Source organism: Pelmatolapia mariae, linkage group LG12 (assembly GCF_036321145.2).
Source record: "Pelmatolapia mariae isolate MD_Pm_ZW linkage group LG12, Pm_UMD_F_2, whole genome shotgun sequence".
Classification (NCBI taxonomy): Eukaryota; Metazoa; Chordata; class Actinopteri; order Cichliformes; family Cichlidae; genus Pelmatolapia; species Pelmatolapia mariae.
In genome coordinates this window covers 33,882,030-33,902,798 of record NC_086237.1, presented here as the reverse complement: position 1 = coordinate 33,902,798, position 20,769 = coordinate 33,882,030, and the positions used below count along the sequence as shown (strand labels likewise).

At 38.9% G+C, this 20,769-nt stretch overlaps 1 protein-coding gene across 5 annotated transcripts; it reads left to right on the top strand.

Annotated features, from left to right (window-relative positions):
• The first annotated feature begins 82 nt into the window (after positions 1 to 82).
• LOC134638495 (coiled-coil domain-containing protein 158-like) lies at positions 83 to 12,596 on the top strand. 5 transcript variants are annotated; one of them, XR_010095256.1, is made up of 23 exons: positions 83 to 660; positions 743 to 800; positions 1,506 to 1,645; positions 1,933 to 2,120; positions 2,247 to 2,356; positions 2,436 to 2,739; positions 2,830 to 2,882; positions 3,407 to 3,517; positions 3,664 to 3,745; positions 3,903 to 4,022; positions 5,046 to 5,261; positions 5,398 to 5,634; positions 5,740 to 5,908; positions 7,136 to 7,288; positions 7,639 to 7,751; positions 7,964 to 8,122; positions 9,402 to 9,494; positions 9,686 to 9,808; positions 10,169 to 10,332; positions 10,630 to 10,680; positions 10,876 to 10,937; positions 11,312 to 11,397; positions 11,936 to 12,595. XR_010095256.1 is itself a non-coding variant. In XM_063489170.1 (23 exons), the coding sequence occupies exons 1-22, from the start codon at positions 528 to 530 to the stop codon at positions 11,352 to 11,354; spliced, it is 2,955 nt and encodes a 984-aa protein (XP_063345240.1). In that variant the 5' UTR covers positions 94 to 527; the 3' UTR covers positions 11,355 to 11,397; positions 11,936 to 12,594. The 5 variants fall into 5 exon arrangements, 4 of the variants coding, with proteins under 4 accessions (XP_063345243.1, XP_063345241.1, XP_063345242.1 ...); XM_063489170.1 differs by having other exon boundaries at positions 94 to 660; positions 11,239 to 11,397; positions 11,936 to 12,594; XM_063489173.1 differs by lacking the exons at positions 10,876 to 10,937; positions 11,312 to 11,397 and having other exon boundaries at positions 10,169 to 10,315; positions 11,936 to 12,596.
• The last annotated feature ends 8,173 nt before the right edge of the window (positions 12,597 to 20,769 follow it).

The window sequence follows — 20,769 nt, the reverse complement described above, 5'->3', positions numbered from 1 at the left end:
AAAACTACTTTAACCATCATGCATCTCTACAAACGCAACGTCTTCCCTGTTTGCGTCACAAAGTGGCACAAAAGGGCGCCTGTTGGCGGTAACACAGTCGTCGGCAGTAATTATGTTTTGCCTCGTGTTTACGGTCACTTAACCGATAAACTTGTAGTTCAGCCGTTCTGACTTTCACATGCAAGTCTGTCATTATATTTTAGCGGTTACACTCAAAGACCGCTCAACTACGTCGGCCAAATTAGCTACGGATTAGTGATGGCTCTTGTGGCACGGCTCCCAAAGAAGAGCTGGCTCTTTTGGCTCCCAAATGGCTCTTAATATATTACCATCTGTAGCCTCATATTTTGGCAAATATGATGGGAGTTGGCTCTTCCGATTAGAGCCGATGCTTTTGCGCATGACACGTCACTACTACCGATGCTGTTTCCATGGTGATGAAACTGCACACCCTAGCAACTTGTTAGCAGTTGTCATTAGCAGGTTCTTGTAAATGTCTTAATCAATGACTTGACATAAAAAATGAGATGTCTTCTACGGGGTCCCATCCCTCTGAGCCCCAGAGCTATAGGCTTTCCATCAATAGTGGCACTAACGTTTTACGATACCATTCCACAGCGAAAGATAGAACAGCAACAGCGGCAGGAACTGGAACCGCTGGTAAGCTAAATGAGCAAAGTATTGCCTGTTAGTATGCTAAACTTTCTTTCAGTAACTTGGACGGTTCCTATTTACTTTATAGATCCCCATGATGGCCCTCTTCGGTTGAGATTCAACAGTGTGACACTGGAGGAGCTGAGGTAAGGTTCCTCACCATAACTTGACAGCTTTTGCACTGAAAAAATTACGCGCTCTACGTTTTTTGTCCCAACGATGCTAAAGGACAGACCCAATGAAAGATAAACATTAAACAAAGAACTTAGACTTCCTTCTTTCACTCTATTGCACTGTATTGTCAAGATTATAAATGTCCTGTCTCACAGTGATACTGAAAAGTAGTTCATGCATGTGCCACTCTTGGATGGACTGTTATAATTCCTATTAATCCGGCTGTTCTAAAAGCTCCCTGAAAAAGCATCCAAATGATCAAATCGTCATCCAAGTCACAGCAGCAAGAGTATTAACAGGGACTGGAAAGAGAGATTGCATTTGTCCCGTGTTGGCTCCCTGTTGAAACCAAAATTGAATATCTTAGAGACCTCATAGTACCATATTATCCTAACAGAGCACTTCATTGTAAGACTGCCCTGTCAGGCTTACTTGTGGTTCACCGTGCTTTAAGTAAAGTGGGAGGCAGAGCCTTCAGCTATCCTCTCCTGTGGAACCAGGTCCTGGTTTTGATGCATGGCAGTCTTCCTCACAGCTTTAACGATTAGGCTTAAAACATTCTGTTTTGATCAAAGAAAATACATCAGGCTGTGCTGCAGTGGGTACCATTAGCAAACAAATCTGAACTGAATTCACTGTATGAGTTAATCTAAGCCTGAGCTTCTATGTATTGACAGTGATGAGCTTGATCGCCGCACCAAAGAAACCCAAAGACTACAAGAAGAGGTGGAAAATGCAACTAAGGTGGTTCTGGAGAGATTTGGCGGCAGCTGTAGGTCACCTGGACAAAGCTGCCATGATATTAAACCTCATACCTGTAAGTACAAGTGTTTCCACCACACCTTGTTTATGCCGCTCTAACTTGAAAGATGGGGGGGGGGGGGAATGTGTTAGAGTAGAATAAAATGGCTGAAAACCAAAGGCACAGAAGTACTGGAGCTCAAATTCTTCTAAGCTATTTGGGTCTCAGAAAATGTTTAAATCCAAATAACTAGCATGCATACACAGATATGAAGGGAAAGAATTCAACATAAACAAACACCCTATCTTAACAGTGACAGTGTACGCTCTGAGTGTTTTAAACATCTGTTGCTGTTTTGGCAGATGACTCTCCTGGAGATTCCTCCTTTCTTCCAACCCACCAGCAGGCAGTGACTCAGCCTTTGGTCTTTGGTCTGGATATTTTAAACCAGGAAGTAGCCCAAAGGGACATCAGCTCTCCTGGAAAGGAGGTGTTAGAAAATGCAATGGATGACTGCCTTCAGCAGCTGTCAGACTTGCAGCTCAACAAGGTTCATATTTTTATTGCAGCCATTAATCTTATGTAATAGTTTGGTCATGTGTGATGTGAATAGCAGAGGAGGGTAGTGCACTCTCTGCATTATGTCTGCGTTTATGTTTCATCTCCCCAAACACAGACAGTTAATCAAGCTGAACAAGAAACATGCTGTCCTCAGAAAGCCATCACAAACCTGAAAACTGAGCTGCATAAAGTCCAGATGGAGAATGATGCCCTCTCTGACCTGAGGTGAAAACACAGATACAGTTCTACATATATAAAATAAAATGCCTGAATCACTTTGACCCACAGATCTTTTGATTTGTAGATTAAAGGATTCGAGGAAACACGTTGATCAGATGGAAAAGATGCTGTGCTTGTTGGAAGAGCTTCAGAAACTCAAAAGGTCGAGGGACAAGAAGCTGCAGGAGATGGAGAATGAGGCGGTCGCGCTTAATAGGAAAGTTGAAACATTGGAGCAGACCATAAAGGAGGTGTATCATACATTGGATGGGAAACAATCTGAACACTCAGTCACCAGCACTAAACATGAGAACCGCAAAACGCAGCAATTTTTTCCTACTAAGGCAAATGTGGATCTCAACGACAAGCTACAGGGGAGGCCTTTTTTGGTAAGTGATAGCATTCAGTAGAGTACAATAATGGGTGTATTTTGCAAAAAAATATGACTCTCATGATTTTTTCTTTCTGTTTCATGTCAGTCAGAAGATCAGATAGGGAACAAGAAATACAGTGGAGCAATTGAACAAGAAAGGTATATCATTTTCCTAACTAATCAATGAATTCTGTCATTTACTGAATGTCAACAACTGCCCATCACAGATTCTTAGAGCTGGGTTTGTCAAACCTGTTGTACTAAAGCTAAAGATTTTCCACTCACTCACACGAAGTACAAAGTAAAGCAGCAAATTTACATGATAAATTATCAGAATGTTTGTGTGTGATTTTTGCCATAATTTGTGTCACTTTTGAAGAATATTTATAGTATAAATACCAACTTCAGTGTAGCAGTTGTTTTTTTTCTTTTTCAATGGAGCAGCCAGTTTAAGTTATTCTGTTGAAAATATGCTCGAACATGATTGTCATCTTCTTGTCAGAAACAAAATTAAGAAATTCTTGCCTTTAGTGATTAACAAACTCTTTACTGAATCATAGCAATTCTTTTTATTACTTCTCTTTAGTTCTTGTGTGCCATCAAAGTAACAAAGTAAACTTAAAAAGTTGCTGTGCCCGACCTTAACCGTGTAAATAAACCCTGTGCAAAATGTGTCAACTTAGACTGGAACACCTCATTTCAGCACTTGGCCAGGAGATGGCGATGTTGACTGACATACTGAGCTCATCAAAAGACAACAGCTTCAACTTGTGTGCCAAAGTGGAGTTGCTCAAGTAAGTGGCTGTCAAAAAATGTGTCTTCTTTTTATTATTCATCAGGTAGTTTGCAGTGCAGTGATAACTCCCTGCTGGTTTCTGTATTACTGTAAACCTGTCAGACAATATGAGAAGTATTCACTCAACATGATTTGTATACCCAGAAAACTCACAGAGAGACCGCCCTCATTGCACGAGTATCAGGCCAGAGAATTGGAGTCAACCTTTTCCAGCCTTAAAGATAAGGTAAAGATGATGTTGAAAAGATGAAGTTATTAAGTCAGGCAGATATAAATTCGCTTCTCTGAACTGTGCTGCTTGGATGTGGAGAAGCAGCACCAGTAAATGGCCAGTGCGTGCGTCTTTTTTATGTGGTTTGTGAATGTGTTTTGTCATGTTGTAGGTTTGTGGTCTGGAGCAGCAGCTAAGTGAGGCTCAGATGCAGCTCTTGAGTGCTCAGCGAGAAAAAGACAAATCATTGCAACAGGCAATGGAACTTCATTCTCAGCTTAAACAACTTAAGGTGTGGCACCACAGTTTTGCTTCTGTGTATAAACTGTTATGTCAGTGTATTAAAGTACAGTGGTTATGCCGGATTAAACTTTGTGTTTAGGTAAAATTATGTAATTTATTTAATCTGCTTGTGAAACGTCTTTAGATGTAGGTGGGAGTGGTCAAAGACAATTAGCAAAACCAGAAGGAGGCTTTTTATAAATGGATGGGTTTTAAGGTTACTAAGGCAGTATAAACTGAGCCTATACCACCCCTCTTGTAATAACTAATATTTTCATACTGTTCTTATGTACTGCACCGCCATCTATACAATAGGGAAAAAATTTCCTTTATAGCAACTGAAGTTTGGTCTTTCTGTAATGCCAACACTAGATGGCTGGAGTTTATTGTTGCTGTGAGGCAATATGTAAAAAACAATGTAACTGGGCATGCAAATTACAAAGCAACAACACTATCCAAGAGGCCTGGGTTTTTTTCTGTCTTAAAGTTAGCCTTTGGGTATTAGCTAAGGATGGAAGCATGATTTTTTTAATTTTTTTTATCATTGAGGTAATGAGCCTGTGTTACCTCAGTTAAAAGAAGTCTGTGTATTTTCCTGTTATTTGATAAATAAAATGTGTTGCCAAAGGCTGAGGAAAGGAAATACAGTGTTTTTTATACAACTCTGGTGATTTTTCAGTCACCCAAACAAGCTATTTAGGCATACACTGATCATATCTTGGGTGGGCAACTGCTATCTCCCGCTTGGCATTAGTGTTGTGTAACAAATAAAGTTTTTTCCCACATGCCATCTAAAGACACAAAAGCTAATTGGACTTAGTAGTTGTCATTTCCAGTTGGCCACTTAGCCCATGTGGATTCAACAAAGTTGCTGTTAATTTTGGCCTCATGATTTACTATACTCACAATCTTATTATGTAAGGAGCAGTTCTCAACGTTCAGAGAGGGTTGCCTTAATGTGTAAAATTCCAAAAGATTATAATTTTTGCCCATTCCAGTACAGGCAACTCACTGTGCTTCCTGCTTTATCCAGAGGTGCTGTGACCAGCAGCAGTGTGAGCTCCAGAAGGGATTAAAGGTCCTTCGAGGGCAGCTGAATGTGACTAAGGAGCAGCTTCACCAAGCTGGGGAGGAGAAAACCCGCCTAGAGGCCCTGCTGGAGCAGAGGGACCACGAGGGAAGGAAATCCCAGGAACTCCTGTGGGAGAAAGACAAAGAATTCCACTTAAAGCAACAAGAAACTCATCAAGTAATAAACTCAAGAAAATGTGTTTGTGTCAGGTGCTTTTTTTTCTTTAGAGAGAATATTTTTAGTGTTTTTTATTACTTTTTTGGGGGGGAGAGATCACCATTTTCAGTGAATTCAGGCTTAAATATTTTTTTAGCATCTTAACAGGTTAAAAGAGGCTCAGAGTCAGTGCCAGACCCTGCAGATAGAACAAGAGACATTGAAGCTGAAGCTGAGTGACAGAGAGAAGACGATAGATCTTCTGAAGTTCCAGATCGAGAGCAGCATCCAGATGACAGTCCAACAAAGCCGCACCATCGATGATCTTCAACAGGAGAACAGCCTCCTCAGCAACCAGCTCAACCAGCACAAGCTGGAGATGCAGCAGCTAAGGGTCAGAAGCAAGTATTAGGTCAAAACACATTTTTCCCTTTCTTTTTCCTGTTGACATGTCCTAATGCCACATTTTCTCTTTTTTCTATTACCATTTGCCGGTAAGGCTGAGGTAGATCGCCATAAGTCATACCTGGCTGCTGTAGAGCATGAGAGACGACAGCTCGAGGCCTCTGTGGCTGAGCAGAGCCAGCGCATCCGGGAGGAGACTCTGGAGAAACAGCAGCTTACCACCCAGCTGGAACTGCGACGTGTGCAGTTAGTCAGCCTTACTAGTGAGTTGAATGTACCCTGTTTCACAATCAGTGAAATAAGATGACTGGTTAAAGCGTAGTCTGATGAAAGTTTAAAGATGCTGTTCAGGTGATTAATGATGATTCTGTTGACAGTAATGATCAAGTGATCTGTGGTTAACACAAATCTGCCTTTTCTCTTGTTATTCATTCCCTTTGGTGTAATTAACCAAATTGTGGTTTAGGAGAATTGTTACACCCTTACTGTCTGTGACATGCAGTTTGTCTCACACTATGCAATAGAATATCTTAAAAAACACTCAGACTTTTAGGAGAATTTAGCAAAAGCATTGTAATCTTGTTACTCTGATTTCCAGGGAGAAAAAAGAGCTGTGTAAAAACTTCTCTTTGGGAAAAACCAGCAAATAGATTAAAGTTATTACAGTTACATTCAAGTGTTAACCAATGAAATTGAATTTAATTTAGATAACACTTAAAAATACCTTCATAGTAAACACAGAGAAATGTTTGAAGTTTTGTGCTGGATTACCTTGAATGATACACCCTACTGACTTGAGGCTCTGTTCTGTTACTGAGTGGGGAGATGGATATTTATTTATGTGTTTGATTTTTTTTTTTGGAGCTTTCATTTTAAGAGGAAATCCTGTTCAAATTAAATCTCTTTTGCCAGGGTGACCTTGTCCCCTAGCCCTCACAACAGTACTAACATAAGTATCAGTGTCCAGGTTAAAATAGACATGTGTGAAATGTGCTGCAGAGTATAGTAAGCTGGCAAAGTAAATTTTTACTATATTCAGGGTTTTCCTGCACATATCAATGACCCTCACTGAAGACGGCTTAATTTTCTCAATTTTAAAACACATTATTTCTTATCAAATGGACAACAACGACAGGAACAAATCATTTTGTTAAGTGTAGGAACACTGTGTAAACCCTGTATAACATAAGCTAAGCATCCATCTATGGGTCCTCTGATACCTCTAATCAATAAACTGCTGAAGTCAAGCCTTCCATTTACCAGGAATTACTGTGTAGACCATGGAGGTGTTTCTCGAAAAACTTTAGCTCTCCTGGCTTTTAGTCTAATCAAATTATCTTCTTGTCCTGCTGTGTTAAGAAAGCAAAGAATTATGTTTGGTATGTTTACACTGTTAACCAAGCCCTTCTGTTGTGGTGTGTGTTTGCTTATGTGTTACCGTCTATTTCTCTCTCTGGACATAACACGTGTTTGTCCGGGCACGATTTCAGAGGAGCACAAGGAGCTGCAACAGCTGCACAGCTGTAAGAACGAGGAGCATGAGGGTGTGGTGCTGAATCTTCAGAGTCAGATAAGGAACGCCCACGATGAGCTAGATCAGATCCGGAGCACCTTGGGGACCCTCAAAGGGGCTAACGGACATGGTTTGATCAATGTTTATAATTTAAAATGCAACTTAATTAAAAGTCTTCATGAACAAATAAAACTCTGAAGAACTGCCTGTGATTTTCATATATATTTGATCAGGTGTACAGATTACAGTGTAGTACTTTCACGTTAGCGACCTTTAGTATCACAGAGACATTTTACATTCCAGAGAACAAAAAATTTAATATTAGTGAAATTTATTCATTTCACTTTCTGACCTCCTGTGCCTCATTTCAGTCTGAGAGATGTAATCTGTAATTCCCTACCCTGTAATCCACCCTAAAGAACAGCTCTGTGATTATTTATGTTGCCATCTTTCTGTCCCATGGGTTTGACTCCACTTCAGGCCTCCAGGTAGCCTTGGACATGCAGAAGGAGATCACTGCCAGGAGAGAGCAGGTGGACTCGATGCAGAGCAAAATTCAACATCTGGAGGAGAAAGTGGAGAAGCTGCATCACGTGAGCTTTTACCATGTTAACTTTTGACAAGTTAGCTCTTGATGACATAGCAGTCAAAATGTCTTAATCAGTAGTCTTCAAATATGCAACACTATACAACTGTTTTTTTGTTGTTGTTGCTTTTTTGGCAGTTAATTTTTCATACGTTTTCCAGTTCTTCACATACATCTGAAGTGGGATAGACATTTACTCCATGTTCTCTTCTTGTCCAGGAGAAAGACTACCAGAACTTGGAGACCCAGCGTCAGCTCCAGGAACTCACCTTTGTGAGGGAGGAGAAGAGACAACTTGCCAACGAGCTGGAGGTGCTTCGCTCCAAAGATCAACAGTTAACAGATAGGATCAGTGAGCTGGAGGCAATCCTTCACAAGGTGGCATTCATTTACACTTCATTTTAGTCATGACACAATTTTTGACACCTGCAATTTTTAGAAGCGTGAATATGTTGGTGACTGCCTGAAACATGCAGACTTTTGAGTGTAAGCAGTGTGCGTTGAAGAATAAATGTTTTAAAATACGCTTTCTCCTCAGTTGGTAACTGTTTTCTTTTTTAACAGTTTCCTCTGTTTCCTTTTTTTTCTTTTGCTGAAACTGTTTAATAAAATCATAAAATGCGCTTTACTCTTCTAATTATGGTCTAAACTTTACTGGACCATTGTAACACCTTGATTCTTTTCTTTTCGGCCATCCTGATGTAGATTTGCTGCTGTGCTTGTGATCGTTGTCCTGTTCCATGACACAGTTACGGCCAAGCTTCAGCTGACACATATATGACCACATATTTGATTTTAGAATACTTTAACGTACAAAGGAGTTCAAGGTCGACTTAATGACTACAGGTCCCATGGCTGCAAAATACGCCCATTTCATCCCTTTGACACTTGGCATGAAGTATTTGAGCTGATAATGCTCCATTTGGTTTTGTGGCTGTGCATTATGGCCAAATGTTTCCACTTTGACTTTGAAGAACATCATTCTAGAGGTCCTGTGGTTTGTTCAGATTTCACTTAAGCTGTGTTGCCTGTTCTTTTTAGAGAGAGGAAGCTTTCTCCTGGAAACGCTTCCAAACAAGGCATACTTGTTCAGCCTTCTTCTAATTGTCTAGTCATTAACCTGAACATTTAACATGCTAACTGGCCTGTAGAGTTCGAGAGGTAGCTTTTGATTTTTTGCTGTTTCCGTGAGCAATGCACAGTCTGACCTTCCTGGGGCATCTATTCATGGGAAGATTTTGGCATTATGTTAATATATATAGCTGAATGCTCCAGTCCAAACTGCCAAAATTCTGGTTTTATACAAGTGTTCACACGCTGCTGATTAGCAAATCCAGTGCATTTTGATTAGCAGCACCTGGCTGCTGACTCTTATGGAAGCAGTACATAATCTGCCCCATTTACATGATGGGCCCACATGCTTCTGTTAATGTTCATTATCCTTTTTAAATAAAAATAAAAAGATTCTACAATTGGTAGCATCATATTTTCCTGTTTTCCAAAAAATGATTGTGTTCCTTTCAAATTAAAAGTTTAAAATTATAATAGAGTCAAGTAAATAAAAAATAAAGTCAAGTAAAAAAAGGAACTTTATCAGTCCTCTTGTATCTCTTTTTGTGTCCCAGTGTGACCGCATTTTCTTTTTGTATTTCAAAAGATGTTGGAGAGCTTTGCAAACTGTCAGGATTTTATCCAGCTGCGGGAGCAGGAATATTTCCGCTTAAAACTCCAGCATGCCCTTGACTTGAAGGTAAAGCTGTTCTACATAATTAGTAGGACAGAGCTTTTTTATAAGCAAGAATATGCTGTATTCTATGTCTGTGTATAGAAAAACACAATAAGTGCTCCACGCTAAGGTTCTCAGCTGTGCGTTAGGCTAGGCTATCATTTTTAAATATTATAATCTTTCAGTGGGTGACATGACCACATTGTTTTCTGTAGGAGCTCCAAGGTCAAAATCTGCACGCAGCTCTGAAAGTGTGTCCACCTGATCTGGACTCCCTGATCCCATCTGCACACACTGCTCCACCTTCCTCCCAGCATGCCTTCAACGCCCAGATCAAGGTACAGTGAGAAACTCCCTATATCTCGCCTATCCCTCCTGCTTCCAGTCTGTCAAGTGCTTGTGTGAATCATTTTATTTGGCTGTACAGACACAAGCTCAGCACATCTGCTCAGCCTTTGAATTGCATTCCTGGAGCTGGGAAAGAAAACAGACTGTAAATAATTTCAACACAGTGATGAAATGCTATTTGTATTGGACTGCTGAGACAGTTTTATGTGTTTTTATTGATTTAATTCAGATAAAAGAAGACTGTCCCATATATTTTGATTTCACTGTTAAAAATGAACGTTTTAACAAATATTTTACCAAATATCACTTAATTTACATTGTCATGCACATTGACTTTTTGGCTGCTGAAGTCAAGGAGGCAGCTGGAGAGCCCCGCTTCTGAGCTCAGATCTCTTGACAAAATCCTGCAAGGAGGGATTTTGGAGAACCCTGGACCACACACCGATAACAGCACCACTGGCAGCAGCTTCCACAGGAGGAGGTCTGCACCAGAGAGAGTACGCAGAACCACATTGTACGTCTGGCTCAGTTCCCACACACCCCAAGCATTAGCTTTATTCTTAGGCCGATTTAGGTCACATATGAAAATCATGTGATACTACTAAGTGAGCAAGAAATCATAGATGAGCCCTACGTGGTGAGTGCTTTCTTGACCACACAGTTTCAAAGGCTATGTTGTAATATAAAATTTAAAAATTTGTCTTTTATAATTCAAACGCTTGTTTGCACCCAAATTTCTGCTGTAATCTTATATACACTTGTTATACCTCACTTTACCCATATTGTAATATTTCTTTTGTCACTGACGCAGAACTGATCATGGCGATACTGGCTACAAACTGAGGAGAAATACCTTCAGCAGGTAGGGAAAGTGCCCTTTGTTTTTGTTTTTCTAAATATTTTGCATGACTTTGTGAGTGTGACTTGCCCTAAGGCTGTGAGATGATCACACCATATAGCCATGTGACCTGTTACCTCTCATGTAAGGCCCTGCAGTGTGCTACAGGCCATGTAAAGCAATGTAATGAATCTCTGTTTGCACACACACTGTGTACAGCGAGCTATGTTTCCTGAAGACAACTGAACCAGATGAGAAAATAATCAAGTCCTTCAGGCAGAGTGAGTTTCATAAGCAGTTTTTATTTAATATATCTAATTTATTATTACTCTCTTTAGAAGCATTAATTTAATGTATTTTATTTTATTTTAATTTTAGACCTGCAGCAGTTGCTTGTCACTATTAATTGGTCTTGGTCGTTGTTTGGTTAAATACGCAGGTTTTTTTTAAGTTACTGAACAAGAAAATCATCAAGAAAATATTTAATAGATAGTTTAATAGATAACTCTAAATAAGGTAAAGTAGAGCAGTTTAATAAAATAAGATTTGGTTTAAATCTGTAACAGACACTCTGCTTTTTAGGCAATTTTATATTGATACCAGAGACTGCAGTGAGGGATACTTCCTCACCACCGCTACTCTCACTGGGTCGCAGGTCACCAGTCCACTCTCTCCTGACCTCTGACCCAAACAACTAACACAGACACGCCAAAATGCTCCTGAACCTCTCTTCTTTTATCAGTAAGTTCTTAAAGTTCTTAATGATCACAACTGAGCACAACTGAGGCCATTCACACAGTAGTCAGGAACAAACCAAACTGATTTGGAGACTTTTACTTTGAAAACTGTTTGCTGCTGTTGATGATAGTTACATTTACATTTACAGTTACATTGTTTAAAAAAAAAACATGTTACAAGCATTGTTCACTCTACATCGATATCATGACAAGAGTCACCTGTTTATACAGATTGAGTCATTTATAGTTTATTCTTTTAATGGAGAGATCAAGGCAACCATTTCAGAGTCTTTGAATGTGTAGGAAAGGCTGAATAACATCAACAACAAAAGTCATGTATTTAAAGGTAAGTCAGTAACAGATGAAAAGAGCTTTAGGGTCTTGAGTGTGACAGCAGCTGAAATCCAGTTCAGCGTTAAAGGCTATTACACTTGTCCTTTAGCATCTCACAGTAATAACGTTTAACATTCAATTGTGTTTCTGATTGATCATAATCGGTCAAATATCATACCTTTATGTTTTTTTTCTTTTTTGTCTTACAGATGCCTCATTTTTCAAAGGTCACAAGAATGAACTCTGACAGCAGAAGGTTTTGAAAAAATAATCAGATGTATTATCATGTTTAAATAAAGTGTTTGAAAAATGTGAAGTCTGTTAATAATTATTTTATTCATAGCATAGATTTATAATAAATTTATAATAAAAGCTGTGATTCAAGTGGTTGGGACACATGCTGCCCATACAGTACATCTAGTACAGTTCCGGCTGCTTTTAGGGACTCTGGAAATCTTCTGCCATCCTTTGTTTATAAGCACTTCGTAATTATCCATATTTCCTTTATATGCTAACAAATATACACACCTCTTGTTCTTGATCTTTATCTTACTCTTCAAAAAAAGGAGATTCTTTAGAAATAAAGTCATAGTTAAACACCCTTGTCCTTTGTATCCTCTGGAGCTTTTTCCGTATACAAACGATGTGGACCTACCACACAGAGGTCTTTAAATCCAAATATTTTGTATCCTCTTCACTCTTGATGGTTTGTGTTACTTGCCATAAAACCAGCTGTTTGTTATGTTAGACGGGAAAGGACGATGGGTTTTCTTGAGATTTGTGCCAGATCCAAGTCCCCATTCTATCTCGTTTACATTTTAGTTCAGCTACTTGGACCTGTTGCCGGACTCTTGAATTTGTTTATTTTTGCAAGTAACTGTTTTTTTTCCTCCCCAAATAAAAGATATCAAAAATTATATTTCACTTATATTTGTGATCTGTACTAAATTTTGTTCTTGCTTTGGAAATATAAATTCCCTTCCTGGTTGGGATTTTATACAAAACCTGAGAAGTTGCTGTGTGCTTGAAGGGGCACAATTGGTGGCAAACAGACTTGAAGGAGGAGCACCATCAGAAGCATTCATCCTGCAAAAGTCAAACACAAGTCTCATGTCATTATAAGACTATATTAGTTCTTTTGTAACTTCTGGGAAACAGTAATGTTCATGCTCTCTTGTTAGTTTGTTATCTCAAACTGAAAAGTTTGAGATAACAAACTTGTTACCAGGAAGGCAGACTATTTCCTGAAAACTATACTTTGATGTCCTTAATTGTGTTCAGTTGTTTTACTGAGACCAACTGGTCTCTCTTGATACCCTTTACATTAGTTTTTTATTATATAGAAGGGTTTCTTGGAGTTGGATTTTGGACATCATGACTTCTCTGCTTTAAAATGCAGAGAAATCATGTTGGGCATTACTAAAACAGCCAGGTATTTCTAAGCTACGTGTGTACCTACATTTTAAGTTTGGGTGTTTCCTGTTTTGACCTCCTCCTCTGCGAGGTCTTCTAAAGGTGCAGGAAGTGCAGAGGCATTGCTTACGCACAAATCTGGGTCCAAAACAGCCACCACCCGATTAAATAACTAGAGAACAATAAGACCATGTAAATATGTTTTAACACGGTATGAAGATATTTGCCTTCATTCAGGCATCATTTATCTGCCTAACCCGAAGTCATGTCATTCTGGCATAGAGGTGCTTACTTCAGGAGTCAGGTGATCCTTATAGTGAGGGTACATAGCCAGAGGGTGCTGCTTGAGTTTTTCCTCTACAGAAGCGACATACGTACTGCGAATCTGCTTCTGGATCATCTGCTTTGAGAAGCAGGCATGCTCTTTAGAGATGCTCTTTCTAGGCTTTTGACTGGAGTTGTGCTGTTGAGTCCCCGGGAAAATAAGGGGTGAGACTCCTGTGTCGACCCCAGGTGTCACTGATGAGCAGAGACTCGTGTTTGTAAAACGCCAACACTTGCTAGATGACAGCTTGTTATCCGGGACTTTAAGATACTTTGCTTGCAACCTTTCCCTGTACCTGGGGATTTAGAGAAACGTAAAAACTTTGTGAAACAACATGAATACAACCCAGTAAAAGCAAATTTGTGTTGTTCAGAGAAACAAAATCAGATCAGATCAAAGCAGACACTCATTGTGCATTTCCTGCTGAACAACACAGATATTTTTCTAGAAGCTGTTTTTCATATACTGTTAAGAAGAAGATTGAAAATGTGCAATTTATATATATCACAACAGCAGTTGTGACAGAAGTGTTTGCCCCTTTCCTTTTTTTTTTGTATGTTTGTCACAATTAAATGTTTCAGATCATTGGATTTAAATATTAGACAAAGATAACAGAAGTAAACACAAAATGCAGTTTCTAAATCACCGTGTTTATCATTAACCTCTTAGGACCTGGCGTCCACATAGGTGGACATCACATTTTGGGTTGTCTAGAACAAAATGCTAAATTTTGCTCTGCAAAGGCCTGATATCCACTTACGAGGACATTATACTGCCACTGTCCTATCGAAATTTAAAGCGAATATCCTCATATGTGGATCTTATTTTTCTCAGAAACAAAAATCAGGTAAAAAAAAAATCTGGTAACTCTTTGTTTTTATATTCATCAGGTCCCAATCAGCCCAAATAGCAAAGAGAAATTAAAAATGCGTGCCATGAAAGAGTACGTGTCTTAGTGATTTCATAAACATAAAGCATAAAGTCTTGTCTCAGTTTTACCAGAAAACATTTTGATGATCTCCAAGACGTTTGTGAAAATGCTCTGTGGACTGGCAAGAGAAAAGTTGAACTTTTTGGGAGGTGTGTGTCCCGTTACATCTGGTGTAAAACTAACATGGCATTTCAGAAAAGGAATGTCATACCTACAGTAAAATATGGTGGTGGTAGGGCAATGGTCTGGAGCTGTTAAGCTGCCTCGGGACCTGGAAGACTTGATATAGTAAACTGAACCATGAATTCTGCCATCTACCAAAACATCCTGAAAGAGAATGTCCAGCCATCTCTTCGTGACCTGAAGCTGAAGTTCACTTGGGTTCTGCTGCAGGACAATGATCCAAAACACACCAGCAAGTCCATCTCTAAATGACTTAAGACTTTGGAGTGGCCTATCCAAAGTCCTGACCTGAATCCAACTGAGATATTGTGGCATGACCTTAAAAAGGCGGTTCATGCTTGAAAACCTCCATCGTGACTGATTTACAACAATTCTGCAGAGATAAGTGGGCCAACATTCCTTCTCAGTGCTGAAAAAGACTCTTTCACAGTTGTTGCTGCTAAGTTGGCCCAACCAGTTATTAGATTTAGGGGCCATGTAGGTTTGGATATTGTTTTCCCCCTTAATACCGTCATTCAGAAATTGAATATTGTGTTTACTTGTGTTGTCTTTGTCTAATATTTAAATATTTTTGATGATTTGAAACATTTTTGTGTGACAAACATACAAAAAATAGGAAATCAGGAAGGGGTCAGTGATAGTGGAGAGGAAGACGTTCATTTTAACAGGAAGAAACCTCAAGCAGAAGGAGGAAGTGAATGGAACGACACAATGTACAAAACACAAACTATGAGAGAATACTGTAGTGGGAGTGGAGAATAAAAGACATGCATGGGCTTCTATACAGCCTTAGTTAGGCTGTATAGAAGCCTAACTAAGGCATGGTTCAGACTCACCTAATCTAGCCCTACCTATAAGCTTTAGACGTTACCTACTTTTAGGTTTTTTGTCTCCTGATCATAGACAGATAGCTGGTTCCACAGGAGAGGAGCATGGCACGTGAAGGCTCCGCCTCCCATTCTACTTTAAGGAGCTTTTCTAAAGTTTGGTCATGAGAAGTCTTTATGTCATGGAGCCTGGTCCTTCAGGAATCAAACTTTTTTTTTAATTAAAGTGTCTCTTCATATAAGCAGACACTTTTTGTGTATTTGAAAAGGTAACATGCTTCTGCTTCACATACTTGCACTCTGTTCCCTGAGTTGTCTTTATATTTACCTCTGCCAGCCAGACACTTAGTCTGTACTAACTTCCATGTCCTTCTTTATCTGCTCAAATGATAAAATGGTTTATTTTTTAAAAAACAGGCCTGATAGATATTTATGTAATTATTATTATTTTGGCTGGAATGGAATTCAACACAATGTTCTTGTGTTTAGACTTTTTGATACTGTAAAAACATTCTCCTACATGAACACCCTTATCTGTCTTTCCGAACTTTTTGCAGTAGCAATATCATATTTTGTAGCATAGCGCAGTTTAAAGCAAGTTCAAGTTTCAGATTCTTACTGAGGGAAATTGGAGTAGTCTGGTGTACGAATTTTACCAGTTTCAGATATATTATGCTACAGTCTGCAAAGAAAGCTATGTTTGCTTCTGGTAATGTGACCTTTATAAGCTTTCCAAGGGTATTATTAGTTGTATGACAACTGTATTCATCACCTTTGTTGACTAAGAGTCTCCTTGGTTGTTCAGATCTTTATGGAAAATTCAGGTGAGGAGTGTCCGAGTTAGTGTGCCATAACATTTACGTGATGTCTACAGAGAAAATATATGTGAAAATCTATCAATCGGTGGTAGTATATCTTGTTGGAGATTAAAAATCTTATTTTGGGGCATAGCCAGCAAACTTTTCAGGCACTCTCTATCTAACTTGACTTGTGAGACACTACATACAGTTTTACATCCACACGACCACTGAAATTAAAGCTCATATAAAATGATAAATGTCAGAAGTTGCTTTATGGATGCTAAGTTGTAAAACTCAGGATTTAACCCTTAGAAAATGAATGGCTTCCTGCTTAAGTGTGCTTTGTTTTATGAAATTATTCACTTTAAACTGGAAATTTCAAATTAGTCTTTTACTTAATTGACTGTCTCTTATGTAGCATGTACTCTGCTTAAGTACTTTCTACAACATGTCTCGTTCACCCATTCACGCACTTTTTCAAAGTTCAAGCAAGTAGTTTCTAAGCAGAAAGAGACATAAGGGATTACGGAAAAACTGAGCCAGCATAGTGGTGTTTTTAATAACAACAAATTGAAATTTAGCATTTATGTTAGGAAGTAACTTGATGTGTCCACATGTGGATTTATAGGCATTCAGTACAGATAATTAATTATATAATCTAATAACTCACAATATTGCCATAAAATCAATTTTCCCTTTTTAAAAATTTTATTGTTATTTATTAATTCTTGTGGCTTGCCAGCATTTAATCCTTTACCTGCTTAAGAACAGTGGCATTATATTTTGTTATTTGTGTTTCTCTAGTTCGCTTAGATTACCTGCAGACTGGTGCTGTCTTATTATTTATTATGTACTGTGTTCTTAATCTCAGAGATATTGAAATTCTTAACCAGGGTAAAGCGTCCAGCTGTGTCGCCTCTCTCTCAGCAGCATAATGGCATACATCAACCCCGCCCCCCACTTACATGCACATCTCTCATCCTCTAGAATATAAATAAAGATATAAATAAAGCAGCTCAGTGACAATTTTAAATAGCACTCTTTCCATGCGTGCGGTGATATAGAGTACCATGTTTGTCTTCTCTATTCCTGCCTCTCCCTTTTCCTCTTCCTCATCTGAATTCTACGTATTTCTCAAGTCTCCTCATCCCTGTCCTCATACTTGTTTAGGTCAGGTGGGCAAATACAGGAAGTAAGTCTAAAAGGCAGCATCAGTGATGGTGGACAATGTAAGCATTGTCCACATATGTGGACATCACATTTTGGGTTGTCTAGACCAAAAAAATTATATTTTGCTCTACAAGGGCCTGATATCCACTTACAAGGACATGCTGCCACTGTTGTATCAAAATTTAAAACAAATGTCCTCATATGTGGATCTAATTTTTCTCAGAAACAAAAAAGTCAGGTTAAAAAAGAATCTGGTAATTCTTTGTTTTGTTTTTACATTCATCAGGTCCCAATCAGCCCAAATAGCAAAAAGAAATTAGGAGGTTAAACCACTGCAATGGTCTGAAAAGTATCTGAAATATGTATTACAAATGCACACATAAAATACTACCAATAATACAACTAGGAAAAATGCTCTTAGAAGCAAATTGTCCCTCAGCGTAGAAGTAAAAATATGAGTAGGAAAGTAGTATTTTATGTAACTGTCCTATTCTAGCCATTTTATAATATTATATTTTATTGTTGAACCTATGTGAGTTGGAGTTAAATTAATTAGATAAGCCCTCATGTTACTTACACAGTGTTTTATATGCAAAAGGTTACTCAGCACACAAATTAAAGGGGGCATGCAGGCCTGCTGAACTGCAATACAACATTAGCATAAAGCTGAAATAATTTTGCTTGTAGATGAGTAAATGCATTTATTGCTTTTTGCCAGAAATAAACCAGTCTGAAAGGGGATGTTATGTATTAGTGCGATTTCTATTTACAAGTAACATTAGTTAACACTATTACATTACAAGTACATCTTTGTAGACAGTGCTATGACACTTCTCTCAGCAGTGGTTAAAAAGGGCGAATGCAAATATTTTCAATGTAAATCAAAAAAAAGTACAGTAAAAAAAAAAAATTAAGTGACTTACCAAGGAAAAATTGGTTGTTTGGTTTTAGACCCCATCTTCGTAAATATTATCTGTTAATGAGTTTTGGAAAACTCCAAGAAAAACAAGCGTTAAGATTGCTGACTCGTGACGTCCGACTGCGGTTTGTTACTCAGTAACTATGGTAACAGCGGAAGCCCCTTGAATGGTCATCCAAAAGAATAAAATAAAATAAAAAGGCAGAGAAAAACTATAGTTAATTTGCTAAAACTGCAAATTTTCATATGAAAGGAACACAGGTTAAAACAACTTTTGCTTTCATTATGTTTCCACTGTGTCACATTTAAGGTGTACAGCAAACAAGTAGCGACGAGTACTTGTTTATTTTACCGCCAAATCCAAATACCAAACCTATGTGTTTGCAGTGAGCGAGTTGCGGTGTTCAAAGGTAGGAGATCACAACTTTGTTCCACAGTAGCAGCACAAGCACACTTGAATCACATTCTGGACAACAGCTTTATGGCCAATGTCTGCTTTCTGAACGACAGAAATAATAACTGAATAACCTAAATGTTTTACTACAGAGCCAAAACTGTCATTAACACTGTGTACATTTAAAGTCAAGATTAACCTTGAGCACAGGGTGCATTTTCCGACACTCCGCAAATGCATCTCATCACCGGCGCAAGTCGTGGATGTGATGACTGATTTCAGAAGCTTTCTGGTCGATTAGATGGACTCGCTCTACCCACAGAGGTGATGCGTTTTCAAATGTGCTACTGCAACTACAAAGTCAATCATATCTTCAGATACAACACTCCAGTAGAGATAAGTTGCCTATAATCCTTCTGTGTTTCCCAGGATACGTTTGTACTTCACTCTTAAAATGTACTTTCCATATTTTACTGCTAAAGTGAGAAATTGTTCAGATTGTATAGAAATTAATGACAAAACCTGTTGTTTAGAAACATGGCTGTTGCTGTCGACTGCATTAAATCACATGTTGCTCCCTTCAGGCCTCATGAATTAGCTAATTAGCTCCAGTTTAGGTCCCCGGACTCTCCTGCTGTTTAAACATCAGGGAAAAGACTGCTGGGACAGAGAGACTTCTGTTTCCCCTCTTTGAGCTCTGATGATCCCTATTTATAGAAACAAACTAAGTTAGTAAGCTGTTCCAATGCAGTCAGTGAACTGTCTAATGCACAGTTTCAGTTTTCTTTGCCAGCAACACAGTCCGCTTGAATGCAGCCATGTGACAGTGACATCAGAATCCTGCCTTCAGTTCCTGAACACTATGTTAAAATGTACACAGGAGCATACATGGCCCCTTTGCTGATGGAGCAGCACCTGGTGTGCTCATACTAAATTAAATTTGGTGCTGAAAGCAAGTACTTCTCCATAGACCTTTTGACTGGAGCTATGTACCATCAGCTGATGGAAAAGGCAACCACTAAACTGGAACAAATTCTTAGCATTTAAAAACTGTGCTGGAATTTAAATGTCAGCAAGTATAGCGTTCAGTAAGACCAGTGTTGGAGCTGATACAGACTGTGAATGGGTTGTTTGTCACTTTAGCTGCCCTGAGGCTCTTCCTCCTGGCTATAGGTTTGTGGAGGTGTCGCAAGACTGCCCTGAGGTGAAGACACGATGCATCAGCAGCAACACTGATCAGTAAGTGGTTGGTCATAAACATCTTATGCCTAGAGTTATAGCTTTAGGTAAAGTTTCACTTTTGTGACTCTGCTCCACCCAGAAGGTGTCTTAAAAGCTTTTTCTGCATACGTCAGTCAGATTGGGTGGCATTCAGTGGACTGCAAAGGTCAAGTGTCAGGTCAGAGTGTCTTCTTCCTTCGTGCTTATGACCTGAGTTTTCTGTTGCATACAACAAAACTGTCACCCTTACTGATTTTTAGGATAGTTGTTGACCTTTGAACTTTCCAGTTTGTGTGTGGCATCACTGTGACACTGACAGCTTTGACCTGCTGTTGGCATTTACCTAAAATGTGTTTTTTACTTTTGTCTGTAAGTGCAACCAAGCTAACTGTAGTTGGCATCAGAATATTTTCCATGTTCCTATCTCAGACTTGAAGCACTACCTGTCTGTCTCAAGGGCAGGAAAATTCAGTCGTCTCCGCCTTTTCAGGCCACCTTTTACTTCTTTGAAAGTTGTATATCTTATTTAGTTTCTAGTGCTGCTTTTAGGGGCTGCAAAGTCACTGAATACTGATTTCTTTCTTTCTTTCTTTCTTAACTGGGAACATATTTTCTTGTTTAATCTTTTGCCGGCATTGAGGAAATTCCTGAAAACATATGCACTCTAAATTTTACATGCTGCACCTTTATTCTCCAGAAGAATTTCCTTCCCATGCACCCGAACTTATCAAGTTGTTTGACAATGACCAATTGCACTCGCGTGAGTGGACATTGTCTGCAAAGAGCTCTCTAAATGGTTGGACGGAGATGGCCTGACTTTAGAAAGTTCAGCCCCATTTGAAAAAAAAAACCCGTCTTGG